Source organism: Sus scrofa, chromosome 14, assembly GCF_000003025.6.
Source record: "Sus scrofa isolate TJ Tabasco breed Duroc chromosome 14, Sscrofa11.1, whole genome shotgun sequence".
Lineage (NCBI taxonomy): Eukaryota > Metazoa > Chordata > Mammalia > Artiodactyla > Suidae > Sus > Sus scrofa.
In genome coordinates, this window is record NC_010456.5 from 111,181,185 (window position 1) to 111,195,557 (window position 14,373).

At 45.6% G+C, this 14,373-nt stretch overlaps 1 protein-coding gene across 2 annotated transcripts in view; it reads right to left on the reverse strand.

Moving 5' to 3' along the window:
• The window catches only part of CPN1 (carboxypeptidase N subunit 1), a 30,589-nt gene continuing 17,821 nt past the window's right edge, over positions 1,606-14,373 (reverse strand). For both annotated transcript variants that reach the window (XM_003483537.3, XM_021073052.1), the window contains exons 5-9: positions 14,152-14,263; positions 10,028-10,167; positions 8,412-8,511; positions 5,096-5,214; positions 1,606-1,881 (exon numbers count right to left, since the gene is read on the reverse strand). In XM_003483537.3, the coding sequence (XP_003483585.1) occupies positions 1,723-1,881; positions 5,096-5,214; positions 8,412-8,511; positions 10,028-10,167; positions 14,152-14,263 (630 nt within the window). In that variant the 3' untranslated portion in view covers positions 1,606-1,722. The remainder of the gene's footprint in view (positions 1,882-5,095; positions 5,215-8,411; positions 8,512-10,027; positions 10,168-14,151; positions 14,264-14,373) is intronic.

Here is a 14,373-nt window from a genome sequence, read left to right on the forward strand (position 1 = left end):
GAGGACTTGGGCTGGATTCCTGGCCTTGCTCAGTGGGTCAAGGATCCAGCGTTGCCGTGAGCTGTGGTGTAGGTCGCAGACGCCACTCCGATCCTGCGGTGCTGTGGCTGTGGTGTAAGCCGGCAGCTGTAGCTCGATTCGACCCCTAGCCTGGGAACGTCCATATGCTGTGGGTGTGGCCCTAAAAAGACAAAAGACCAAAAAAAAAAAAAAAAAAAAAAAGAATGGTCTGGGTTTGTCAGAGGCTGGGGAGCATTAGCAGGAGGTTTACAGAGTGGAGGGAGGTGGAGCAAATGGGGGCGCCTGGAGCCTGTCCTGTTTCACTGAGGCTGAACCCTGACATGGGTGATGATGGGTAAAAGAATCCCCACAAAATCCTGGGAACAGGGTACTCGGAACCCCGAAATGCCCAGTGGGGGTGTATAAACTTCTGCGCTGTGTGTCCGGTGATGAAAGACTCACATCCCTTCAAAATCCTCAGGGACACTTACATTATTCAATAACACTTTTCAGACAAATGGGTTTGTTCTGGGGACTCAGTGGGGGTGGGGAGTGCTGTGTGTCCCCGGCACAGGGTCAGGACAGTCATTCCACAGGGGCCTCCGTATTACATACAGGAACTTACACACCCAGAAACTGTTTGGAAGATGCATGTTGTTTAAAATGCCCATATATGGGAATTCCTGTCATGGCTCAGCGGTTAAAACCTGACTAGCATCCATGAGGATGTGGGTTTGATCCCTGGCCTTGCTCAGTGGGTTAAGGATCTGGCATTGCTGTGAGCTGTGGTGTAGGTTGCAGATGTGGCTTGGATCTGGTGGTGCTGTGGCTGTGGTGTAGGCTGGAAGCTAGAGCTCTGATTAGAACCCTAGCCTGGGAACCTCCATATGCCACAGGTGTGGCCCTAAAAAGACAAAAAAAAAAAAAAAAAAAAGAAAAAAGACAAAAAAAGAAAATGCAGCAGTATGACTAGGTGTTTGGGTGTGAAATTCTTCTTTTCTTTTTTTTTTTTGTCTTTTTGCCTTTTCTAGGGCTGCTCCTATGGTACATGGAGATTCCCAGGCTAGGGGTTGAATTGGACCTGTAGTCCGGCCTACACCAGAACCACAGCAACGCGGGATCCGAGCCATGTCTGTGACCTACACCACAGCTCATGGCAATGCTGGATCCTTAACCCACTGAGCAAGGCCAGGGATCGAACCCACAACCTCATGGTTCCTAGTTGGATTCGTTAACCACTGAGCCACAACGGGAACTCCGTGAAATTCTTTTCTTAATAAGAAACTATTTGGATCTTGCTGAAATGGCCCACTAGGATTTCAGAACTGGTCACTTGGTCTTGCTATGGGAATATCAATATTGAGTCATCTCAGCCTTTCAGCTGTTCATCCAGAAACCTTCATCAGGTACCTACTATGTTGCAGGCTCTGTGTTAGACTCTAGAGACAGAGTGACGAACCAGCTGGAACCAGTCGCTGGAGACAGCAGGGACTGACATGCTGGACCTAAGCCATATCCCCAGAATCAGATACTCTTCCCGGGCCCCATTGCGTGTATGCACCACTGCAGCAGAGGGTTTAGCCCTGGAACAGATGGAGACCATTCTGAGCTGTTCTGAATATGTTTATATTTAAATATGTTTTCGATAATAAAATAAATGCTTCATCTGATGGATGAGCAGAACAAAGCCTATCTAAAGTGTTGTCCTGGGCACTGTGGCTTTCAGGCAGGGGCTCTCTGGGTCTGCTTCTTCTTCATTTCTTTTTTCCTAGCTGCTCGGGGCTGCACTTTCTTTGGTAAGACCTTGACTCTCTGCCCTGAGTTGGGAACTCTTTTCTTAGGGGCTGCTGGAGGGGTGCTTCTCTTGAGTTGGAAGTTAACCTGCAGGGGAAAAAAAAAAAAGAAGCAGCAGCTAGGAGAGCAGAAGAGCTAGTTTTCCATTTCCTAGAATTGAAAGTGGGGGAAGACCAGTTTGGACCAGTTTTACCATGGTTTCAGGTTCTGAGGACAAAGGACTGGGGAGACTATGACAGCAACTGCCCAGGACAGCACTGGCAGTGCCACGTAGGCTTGGCTAATAGTCCCCCCAATGTGGCGCATAATCATGGTGGATACATAGGGTGTATCTAGAGGAACTTAATAAACCTTTATCGCATATGCAATAGAAAAAAAATTATATCTACACCTCGAACCATGATTTTACTGATATTATTGCTCAGGGCATGACCTAAAATTGACGGTGTCATAATAATCCCCTTTGGGTTGACTGTGTGAATCAGGTGCTGTGCTCAGGCAGGCCAAAGAATGCCTCAGACCTTCAGAACTACACTTATAACTGTTTGGAAATGCAGAGAGTAGTGATGACACACACCGTTAGTATGGATTCTTAAAATCCGAATGTCCCTGTGCACTAATGCACTGTTTCTAGCGACATCCCGGAACACCCCTGCTGGCTGTGGCCTACAGAGGTAAAGATGCTTCTGACAGACAAATGTGGGATCTGCTGGCGCTGCAAGAGCACAGAACCGTCCCAGGAAGGGAAAGGCAAGGGCGTGGCCGTGTTCTAACCACACTCTCTGGAGGCATCCTTTGCTTTCAGGCCCTTGGAACTGTTTGAGCTGCAGAAGCCAGCTGGGAGTTGGAAAACATGTGACAGCCAGACCTCTTCATGGGGTTCTTTCTTGCCCCTTCCACAAAAAAAACACTACAGGCAGCTTTCCCACTAGTTCCCCCAAAGTGGGGGAAATCAAAGCCAATAGCACTGTATCGGTACTGTGTCCTATACAGGAATAGAAAGATCTAGGAAAGCAACAACAACAACAACAAAAGTGAGATAAAAGAGAAAGCGAGAGACAACAAAGTGAGGAGAGGACAGAGGAAATGAAAGGGGTGGGACATGGGGAGGCTGTGGGAAGCCAAGGGGAAAACACTGGACTCTCGGCGAAACTTTAAAGGGTTTTAATCATAGCATGAAAATCCCCTGATAAACAATCTTTTTTTCTTTTCTCTCCCCTCAACCAGACTGATCTCTGCTTCAGCATGGGAAGTGTCTCAACTGGGATCAACAAGTGGATGCTCAGTTGTGACTGTATCTGAGAATTGTATCCAAAAGACAGATTTTTCCCCCCTTCTGAGTTATATTTGATATAATGATGGGTTATATTAATTTCTTTCTTTTCTTTTTTTCTTTTTTTCTTTTTTTGTCTTTTTGCCTTTTCTAGGGCCACTTCCTGCGGCATATGGAGGTTCCCAGGCTAGGGGTCTAATTGGAGCTGTAGCCGCCGGCCTACACCAAAGCCACAGCAACGCAGGATCCGAGCCGTGTCTGTGACCTACACCACAGCTCACGGTAATGCCGGATCCTTAACCCACTGAGCGAGGCCAGGGGTCGAACCTGCAACCTCATGGTTCCTAGTCGGATTCGTTAACCACTGCACTACAACGGGGAACTCTGGGTTATATTAATTCCTTTAAAGGCTCTATGATCAAGGAGGTGAGGTCTTTTGAAACAGAATTTGTCGCTCCAGAGGATTTGCCTGTTGTTTAAATTTGCAACTGAACAGACTCACATGTAATGCCAGACTTCTGCAAGCAGCTCCCTAACAGTCATTTGATTTTAGGGTAGATGAGGAGCAGGGGGATAACAGAAAAAGTGGGGGGAAAGAGGATGCCATGGCTGGGAAAGTGGGACCAGGTAACAGACTGCCAGGGAAGGGCTACCATTTGCTTCCTGCATCTATCAGCAGAAGTCATTTATAAGCTGCAAGAGATGGGAGTGGGGGGATTGGGAGAGGAAAAGGGGAACTGTCTAGAAATTTCAGAGGAATTTTCAGAGGATTTAAAGAACACGTTGTCCTAAATCTTGGTTAAAATAAGGGGTTACGAACACATGTTGTGAGCTTAGCCTGAGGCCCTGTAACACACTGGCTAAGAAGACAGCCCTGGAAACCCCACAGAACCTGGAGCTGTGGCTCTCACTTAGGGTGTGGTATTGGACAAATTACTTACCTTCTCTAAGCTTCAGTTTCCTCAGGCACAAATGGGAATGTATATTGTACCTTATAGGGTTGTTATGAAGGTTAAATGAGATAATTCTGAAAAGTTCTCATATAGCGTCTGACACAGAGTAGCTGGCTATTCAATAAATAGTACCTACAGCTGCATTTGAACAGGCAAGACACTTTTGACTGCATTAACTGGGAAAGGGGACAGAGGGTCTGCTAGGCTCTCAGGCTGTTTAGAGAAGGAACGGGAGGGAGAGAGGAGGCCCTAGGAAAGAGCTGACATATGAGAGCTCATATGAGCATAGATGCTCATGAGACAGGACTGCCTCATTATCTTTTCCTCGCTTGAGAAACCTGAGAATTAGTGTCCATGATTTCTAAGCCTCTTGGGCTCTGAGATCCCAAAGTAATACAACCAAAGCTACAAAGGTCCAGGCTGTAGATCAGAAAAGTTCTTTGCTTCTCATCTTATCTATAAAAGAAAGCCTTGCAGAGTGGAATACTGGAGAGCAGCTGGCTTTTTGCTGCGGTGAGTGAAAGTAAAGCTGCCTGGGAACAGGGGCACCAGAAGGGGGCAGAGCGCCATCTGGTGGGAGTCCTTGCTGATGGCGCAGAAGAATGCAAGCCTGTAAGGAATCCTGTATGCCTGGGCAAGGTCTCTGGAATACATAAACTAATATTTTTTGAGCACTTTCTATGTGAGAGTCACTTTACTAAAGACTTCATATGCACTTTCTCATTTCAACTTCTTGTGAAGAGGCACTATTATTACTAATTTACAGAGGAAGAACTGAGGATGAGAGCAATTACGTAACTTGTCCAAGTCTGTGGCCAAATGAACTGGATTGAGAATGTTTTCATCACTATGCTATGTTAAACAGAAGGAAAAGGAAAATCCAAAAGGAAATGGGGAAGGATATAATAGGATGTAACAGGAGGATGACCAAAGAAAAATTAGCACATGAAAAATGAATTATTTTTTTAGATGGTGAAAGAGGGAAGCTCAGCAAAGATCAGAACTATACAATCAAGTATTTGTAACTCCGCATAAGTGATCTTTACAGGGCTCTGTAAAGGCCAGCCTAACTCACCAGTTTGGGTTCCCCAGGACCCACGGTCACACTCACTGTCTCTGGGTCAAACCCAGGTGCTGTGGCAGTGACAGTGTAGGTACCTGGAAGCAGCAGCCGGAAGTAATCGCCTTGGGCACCTAAAAGTTACAAGGATATGATTCAGCCTGCTGATAAGAAATCTGTCCCCAGGGAAGCTTTGATATAAAAAATGATCTGAGGATTTCATTTGACACAACTTGATTTTTCTTTCTTTTTTTAAGTCTTTTTAGGGCCCTCACCCACTGCATATGGAGGTTCCCAACCTAGGGTAGAAGCTGGTGGCCTACGCCACAGCCACAGCAACGCCAGATCTGAGCTGAGTCTGCGACCTATACCACAGCTCACAGCAAGGCTGGATCCCTAACCCACTGAGCAAGGTCAGGAATCAAACCTGCAACCTCACGGTTCCTAGTTGGTTTCCTTTCCGCTGCACCATGACGGGAACTCCAAGCTTGATTTTTCTTAATAGCGTGATAAAACTGGTTAAGATCTAAAACAATCATAGGCTAGGCTATTATAACAATGTAAGAGCATGGGCCTCAGCTCCTGGGTGGTAGACATTTCACTGTGCTCCCACTGAAAGTACTGTGTTTAATTTTAGACCCTGTATTTTAAAACAAACTCATGTCTAGTAAAGGATCACTAGGAAAAGGGTTGAAAGATTTACAAGTGTTTCACTTGGTAAAGAGACTACAGAAGACCTCTGTTCCAATGTTCAAAAAGTCACTATGAAAAAATAAGGTCTACCTAAAGAAATAAGAGTGAGGACAGATGCAAAAGCTATTGTGACAAAATATGAACTACCAAAAAAGAAATGGAATGCCTTACGAGATTGTGAGCACAGACTGAATGGGGGGCTGGGAAAGCTACACACTTGTGCAGTACACAACCTTCACCGACGGACATGGTGGCCAATGAGCTGTCAGTGGTGTTTTATGTGTGTCATGCTGAGTGGGAAGGCTGGATGAAATGGCCACTAAAGGTCTCATTTTGAGAATCCTATTTCTAATATTTTGTCCCTCATCATCAAAAGGGGAAAACAAAATTCAAAAGAAAGCCTGATTTTCATAGCAGGGATGTAGCTTTTTGGTTGACTTCACATTTTTTGGAATCAATTGTGACTGTGCCTCTCAAATTTCTTTTAAACACACAGCAATGAAGAATTGAAATAAAAAATGCAGTTAAGAATGAGACAGATAATAAATAATGAGGAAGTCTCTTCTCTGCCCCCATTAAATGTCTGTAATTTACTTTAAAATACTTTAGCAAAAGCAGCGTGTTATCATGCATATGTGGGATACTTTAAGTGATACCCCAGGGGCTGTCATTTTCTTTAATTAGGGGCTCACACCCAGGAGTGGTTAGCAGAAACACTCCGTGTTACAAACAGAAAGGCCCAATTCCACATGCGGCTCTTACAAGGGCTATGCTCTCTTTATCTCTAAGCAAAAGAGATGCTTTGCTAAGTAGCATATTGAATGTTAGCAATGAATTTTTCCATTAGTGAAATAAATCATCTGTCAATTTATCATATGGATATTGGAAGTAGGCTCTTACTGGTGACATTGGTGATGTTCAATATTTGGTGATTGGCTGGAATGTTTCAAAGACATCCCCTTCGGGGTTCCTGTTGTGGCCCAATGGAAATGAATCTGACGAGTATGTGGGCTTCATCCCTGGGCTTGCTCAGTGGGTTAAGGATCCAGTGTTGCTGCGAGCTGTGGGATAGGTTGCGGACATTGCTTGGATCTAGTGTTGTTGTGGCTGTGGCGTAGGCTGGCGGCTCTAGCTCCAATTCGACCCCCAGCCTGAGGACTTCCATATGCCGAGAGTGGAGCCCTCAAAAACAAACAAACAAAAGAAGACAAAAGAAAAAAAAAAGACATGTCCCTCTTTTGCATGAATGGGGTATAAGAATACAGTAAGCTCTGAAACTCTTAGGAATGCCCAAGGTTGGTTCCCTAAACAGTCCTGGCTCCAGCCACTGGCCTAGAGGATTCTAATGTCTGGTGCTTGACAATGAGGCTACAGAATTCTGCCTCTAGAACTTTGTTGCCTTTGCCTTGAATGAACCTCGTGTAAGCGTAGCTGGGAACACCTTAGAGACTGTGGACTTTAAGCTATTGCCTTCAAGTTGAGATTTCATTCAGTTGAAACTGACTGGCTGAGCTGTAAGAGGCTTGCTTGGTAAAGCCCGTTTGAAAAAAGTGGCTGAGCCACGCTGGCATCGAGGTTGAGGGAGGCAGGCACATCTCACCTGCCCCTATCCACTGGCAGCTACTACAACACATTAAAAATCAAACAAACGACCCTAAACTCTTAAGAAGTGTGCCTGATCAAATTGGGCTGGGGCCGTTTGCAATATCATTGTGCCATGAGATATTCTGTACCGTTCTAGAAGGTTCCAAGTTGGCCGCAAGAAGATCTGCTGCTACTGTCAGTCTGGCCTTGTAGCAAGCCTACGGGATGCATAGGACTAACTCTGTCCTGAATGGAAGTGTAACAAAATGCTTGGCTGGTTTCACAGTCTTCTTTTCTACCCATTTCACGCAGTATGTGAGCTATTAATAACCTCCAATCCGAGAACGACCCTAACAAAGCTGTATAAGCAGAGACTCCTGAAACTGCATTTACATCTTCTGGCCCCTGCCTCTTCATTCACTGTACTCATTTCTTTCTTTCTTTCTTTCTTTTTCTTTCTTTCTTTCTTTCTTTCTTTCTTTCTTTCTTTTTTTCTTTCTTTCTTTTGTCTTTTGATCTTTGTAGGGCCGCACCCATAGCATAGGGAAGTTCCCAGGCTAGGGGTCTAATTGGAGCTGTTGCCACTGGCCTATGCCGAAGCCACAGCAACGCAGGATCCGAGCCGCATCTGAGACCTACACCACAGCCCACAGCAATGCCGGATCCTTAACCACTGAGCGAGGCCAGGGATCGAACCGCATCCTCATGGTTCCTAGTCAGATTCATTAACCACTGAGCCAGGACGGGAACTCCTCACTGTCCCCATTTCTATTACCTTTTCTTCCTCCGATCCCCCGCCCTCAGTGGCCTTGACTGCCATGCGAGTCTCACTGGCTTACAAACTGGCCTCCCGCTTATGCTGCAGGATGGGAGTGAGCTTTTTTTTTTTTTTTTTTTTTTTTTTTTTTTTTTTTTTTTTTTTTGGCTGCTCCCAGGCTATGAGTCCAGCTGGTCACGGAGCTGTAGCGGCCACCAGAGACAGCAGGATGAGGCGTCTGCCTACACAGCTCACCCTCTTACCCACCCCCCCCACTAGTAGAATGGGGCCACCTACCTGAAGTGACATCGTGGTTTATTCCACTGACAGAAATGACTGCGTCCGCAAGATTATTATAATTCTCATCCAGCACCATTCCCTTGATGCCCTGGTGTACCTGGAGGAAAGTTCAGAGTGTGCATTATGCCCAAAAACCTTTGTGCAACCTTTGAGGGCCCTCACAGCCCCTTCCCATGTGTTTTTGCATTTGATCCTCACAAAGATTGTGCTACTTGCCCTTTGACTGATCTCTCTGCTCACAGCTCTGGTCCCCAGTCATCTCAATAGATTACAGTCAGAGTGGTAAGAGAGTGACCCTGTTAAAATCTGTCAATCATGTTGCGTGTCTACTTTCTGTCTCATTGAATTTGACTTCCCTTCTTACTTCGTATAAGTCAAATTATATAGTAATGTGTCTTTGTGGCTTATTGCGCTTAGAATAATGTCCTCAGGGTTCATCCCCGTTGCAGCCTGGGTCAGAGTTTCCTTCCTTTCTGAGGCTGGGTGTGCCCTGCATATCTAGACCACGTTATGGTTATCCCCTCATCCATCAATGGCCATGGGTTGCTTTCACCTTTTGGCTGCTGGGAACAATGCCGCTATAAACATGGGTGTACACATATCTCTTTGAGAACCTGCTTTTAGTTCTTCCGGATATATACCCAGAAGCGATACTAGTGGATCATATGGCACTCCATTTTTAATTTTGGGGGAACCACCACACTGTTTTTCATAGTGGCTACACTGTTCTACATTCCCACCAACAATCCACCAGGGTTCCAATTTCTCCGCATCCTTGTCAACCCTTGCTATTTTCTATCACTTTTTTTAACTTTTTTTATAGTGGCCATCATCCTAATGAGTAAGAGATGGCATTTCACAGTGGCTTTGATTTGCATTTCCCTAGTGTTTTTTTGTTTTTTGTTTTTTTCTTTTTAGGGCCACACTCACGGCATATGGGAGTTCCCAGGCTCATGGTCAAATCAGAGCTGTAGTTGCTGGCCTACGCCACAGCCACAGCAACTCAGGATTTGAGCCGCATCTGTGACCTACACCGGCAGCTCACAGCAATGCCAGATCCTAATCCACTGAGCGAAGCCAGGGATTCAGTCTTTGTCCTCATGGAAACTAGTCAGGATCATTACCGCTGAGCCAGAATGACAAGTCCCTCCCTGGTGATTTTGAGCATCTTTTCATGTGCTTCTTGTTGGCCTTGAATTTGCTATTGTGACCTCATCAAGGAGCCCTTTTCCCCCTAGATATCTGTATGGTTTCCTCCCTCACCTCCTTTAAGTCTGTTTAAATGTCACTTTCTCTTGAAGGTCTTCTTCATAGCATTTTACTTTGAACATGCTACAAAATTTTATTGTGTTGTATATTGTCTGCCTCTCCTCCCTAGACTATAAGCTGCATATATGCAGAGATACTTGTTTGCTTACTCTTAATCCCCAGCATATAGTACAGTCTCTGACAGATGTCAGCAATATTGAATGAATTAATTTCCTTGGTAGAGAAGCTCAGAGCTATTGTGTTGAGTCAGAGCAAAAGACAGATCTGCGTCACACAACAAACCTTGCTCCCATCAGAAAACACTTCTCTTTCTATAACCATGGAAATTAAAGAACGGGATTTACCTGTTCTAAGAACTGGATCAGGGCTTCCCGATTGCCCAGCCACTCGCGCTGTAATTCCTCTTGTGGTGGGAACTTGTCACAACTCAGTTCCAGCGTGATCTCAAAACAGTTGGTATGGAGATAATTAAAGTCTTGCATTCCTAGGGGGAAGGGGGTGGTGGCAAGTTTGTACAGCCAGATTCCTGCCCAACACCCCATCTCAACTCTATTTAATGACAATTTCTCCATACACCCCACCACCACACCCATCACCATCTGTTCCACCTCAGTTTTTTCTTTTTGCTTTGTAGGGCCTCACCCTCGGCATATGGAAATTCCCAGGCTAGGGGTAGAATCAGAGCTACAGCTACTGGCCTATGCTAGAGCCACAGCAACTCGGTATCCGAGCCATGTCTGCGACCCACACATCAGCTCAGGTAACGCTGGATCCTCAATCCACTGAGCGAGGCCAGGGATCAAACCTGCATCCTCATGGATACTAGTCAGATCTGTTTCTGCTGTGCCACAATGGGAAATCCTGTTTTACCTCTTGATCACCCTTTATTTTTCTCCTCCATAAAAGCTTTCCCTAATTTCTCAATTCACATGACGTGCTATCTTTCCAGTTTCCTCTCTTCAAAAATGCCCATTTTGTCATCTACATCCTCTGCTTCTTCCATTTCAAAGGACTTAAATTCACTTCTTGTCCCTCTTAGCATCTCAAAGGCTGTTTATTAGTCATGCTTTGATCTTAGACATGCATTGCTTTCCAGGGTATAGATTTTCTCTTTGGACTATGAGTTCTTCAGACCCGGGAGGTTAGAAAAGAGATGGAATCTTGTTTTCACATCCTCCTCCTACCTGACAACACAGCACCTACCTGAAAATACTTATCCTAGAAAAACAGACTCCTGCAAAAGCAGAAGGCAGTAATAGCTTTCCTCCATCAAATGCTTATCTCTTCTACTATATTATTCAATGGAAGCGATCATTTTTAATACATTTCTGATTATTAGAATGGTGTTTATATCACAAGTTTATTTGGGTTAAAATTATTTATTTAATCAAATTTCACCTGATCTCTAAGCTGATGGGTGCAAATAGCTGTGATAGAAAGAACAAAATAAATAAATAAATAAATAAAATAAAATAAAATAAAATAAAATAAAAAAAGAAAAAGAAAGAACAGAGAAGAGTTCCCGTTGTGGCGCAGTGGTTAACGAATTCGACTAGGAACCATGAGGTTGCGGGTTCCATCCCTGCCCTCCCTCAGTGGGTTAAGGGTCTGGCATTGCCGAGAGCTTCGGTGTAGGTCGAAGATGCGGCTCAGATCCCGAGTTGCTGTTGCTCTGGCGTCGGCCAGTGGCTACAGCTCCGATTAGACCCCTAGCCTAGGAACGTCCATATGCCTCAGGAGCAGCCCTAGAAAAGCCAAAAAAAAAAGAAAGAAAGAAAGAACAGAGAAAGTTGGAGAAAAATTATAGCCTGTTTCATTGGTTCTCTTCCTGCATCGGAATCACCTAGAAGACTGCGCCTTCCCAACAAATGCCAGGTTGCTGGGCCTTAGCGCCAGAGTTCCTGATTGAGCAGGTATGGGGTGGGCCACCATATGTGCATTTCTTTTTCTTTCTTTTTTTTTTTTTTTTTGTCTTTTTCTAGGGCCGCACCCGCGGCATATGGAGGTTCCCAGGCTAGGGGTCTCATCGGAGCTGCAGCTGCTGGCCTACACCACAGCCACAGCAACTCAAGATCTGAGCCATGTCTGTGACCTACACCACAGCTCACAGCAACACTGGATCCTTAACCCACTGAGGGAGGTCAGGGATCGAACCCACCACCTCATGGTTCCTAGTCCGATTTGTTAACCACTGCGCCACGACGGGAACTCCCATATGTGCATTTCTAACAAGTTCCCAGGTGATACTGAAGATGCTGGTCTAGAGACCACACTATCACTTTGACATAAATTTCATGATCTTGGAATTGCATCCCTATAATTTCGGGTAACGATTCTCAACAGGAGATATGGGGCAGGCTTTCCCAGGGGATAGGAAGGGATAGGGAGGAATGAGTATAATTTGGAGAAGTATATTTTCTATTTTAAACTCAGTGGGGGAGTACTGCTTCCCTAATGCAAAGTCAAGAAAGTAAAGTGCAACAAAATCTTGCCTTGGGTTCAAGTGAGTTTTCAGCTGCAAGAAGTCTTCCACCTTCCCCAGTACATGGTGACTCCCTCATTGCCTGCTCCCCAGCCCCCAAAGGACCAGCCATCAGCTCAGCCCTCATCCGGGAGCTTTCCACTGCCTGGGCTCTGAGAGGTCAGATGTGAGAAGGTGGGGAAAGATACGATTCCTAAGAGAACCTGGCTTCCCGCTTCAGCTCCTCACTGTCCTTAGGTTTCCTGTCTAGGGAAGGTTCATGAACAGAAGTTCTGTCTTGACCCACAGTGATGGGAAAAGCCAAGGGAGCAGAGATAAAGCCTTTTTGCTGAAGTTCTGCTATGTTATCAATAGCTGATATCTGTGGGAGACTCCTGATCATGGGAAATGGGCAGGCAGGGTACAGAGAGCACAAAGCAGGCCAGCGTCTTTCCTCATCTTCCCTATGTGAAGCATACTTCATGCTACTATGGAAAAAACTTACCAGAGTTTCTAAATGATCTTTGTGCATTATTTTATTTAATACTTACATCAAAATTACAATGCAGGAATTCCTGTAGTGGCACAGCAGAAACAAATCCAACTAGGAACCATGAGGTTGAGGGTTTGATCCCTGACCTCGCTCAATGGGTTGAGGATCTGGCATTGCTTCGAGCTGTGGTGTAGGTCGCAGATGTGGCTCGGATCTGGTGTTTCTGTGGCTCTGATGTAGGCCCACAGCAACAGCTCTGATTAGAGCCCTAGCCTGGGAACCTCCATATGCCGCAGGTGTGGCCCTAAAAAGACAAAAGACAAAAAAAAAAAATTACAATGCAAGTAGTATAATTCTTAAAGTAGAGATGAGGAAATTGAAGCACAGAGAGGCTAAGTAATTAACCTGAAGTCAAATAACCAGTGAATGGGCAAGCCAGGTTTTCAGCCCAATGTACCCTTAGAGCCTATACTCTTAACCTCTTGACTACATGATTCCTCTCTTATGCCCTAATCCACTATGCAAACCACCAGTTTTAAAGGACCACAAGATGTCCTGACCTCCATTTTAAAGAATCACAAGATAGGAGTTCCCACTGTGGCTCAGTGAGTTAAGAACCCAACTAGTATCCATGAGGATGTGGGTTCGTTCCCTGGCCTCACTCAGTGGGTTAAGGATCTGGTGCTGCCGTGAGCTGCGGTGTAGGTTGCAGATGCAGCTTGGATCTGGCATTGCTGTGGCTGTGGTGTAGGCCGGCAGCTGTAGCTCTGATTCAACCCCTAGTCTGGGAACTTCCATATGCCACAGATGCAGCCCTTAAAAAAAAAAAAGGGAATCACAAGATGATGTTAGAGAGTTCCCATTGTGGCTCAGTGGTAACGAACCTGATTAGTATCCATGAAGACAAGGGTTCCATCCCTGGCCTTGCTCAGTGGGTTAAGGATCTAGCATTGCTGTGAGCTGTGGTGTAGCTCCCAGACATGGCTCAGATCCTGCATGGCTGTGGTGTAGGCCAGCAGCTGCAGCTCCTATTTGACCCCTGGCCTGGGTACTTCCATATGCCTTGGGTGCGGCCCTAAAAACAAAAGCAGAAAAAACCAACCAAAAAAACCCCCAAGATGATGTTAAATGCCAACTTAAGACTTCCTCATTTTTCAGATCTCTACCCGAATGCAAATAGCGTTCCGTTTCCCTGAAGGAAAATGATAACTTAAAGGGAAAGATGAGGGAGTTACCATTGCGGCTCAGCAGAAACAAATTTGACTAGTATCTATGAGGACACAGGTTCGATCCCTGGCCTCGCTCAGTGTGTTGGGGACCTGGTGCTACCTGAACTGTGGTGTATGTTACAGATGCAGCTCAGATCCCGCCTTGCTGTGGCTGTGTAACCCCTAGCCTGGGAATCTCCATATGCCAAGGGTGCGGTCCTAAATAGACATACAAATAAATAAGGAGAGAAACGAGCCCCAGTATGCTTCAGGTAGCACCACTTTTGTGCCCAGCACTCCTCTTACCCTTGCTGAGAGAGTACCAGGAAGCCCCGTTGGTGATGCCATCTGGGAAGTAATCCCCACAGTTCCAACCTTGGTGCATCCATCCATGTGCATAGGAGTAGACCTTGGCCAGCTGTAGGTCAAGTAGGCAGAAAATGACCTTGAGTGACCCCAACTCATACAGCAATGCTCAGTACGCAGAAGTAGGGTGTGGCCAAGAATCCCACTAAGTATAGATAACTA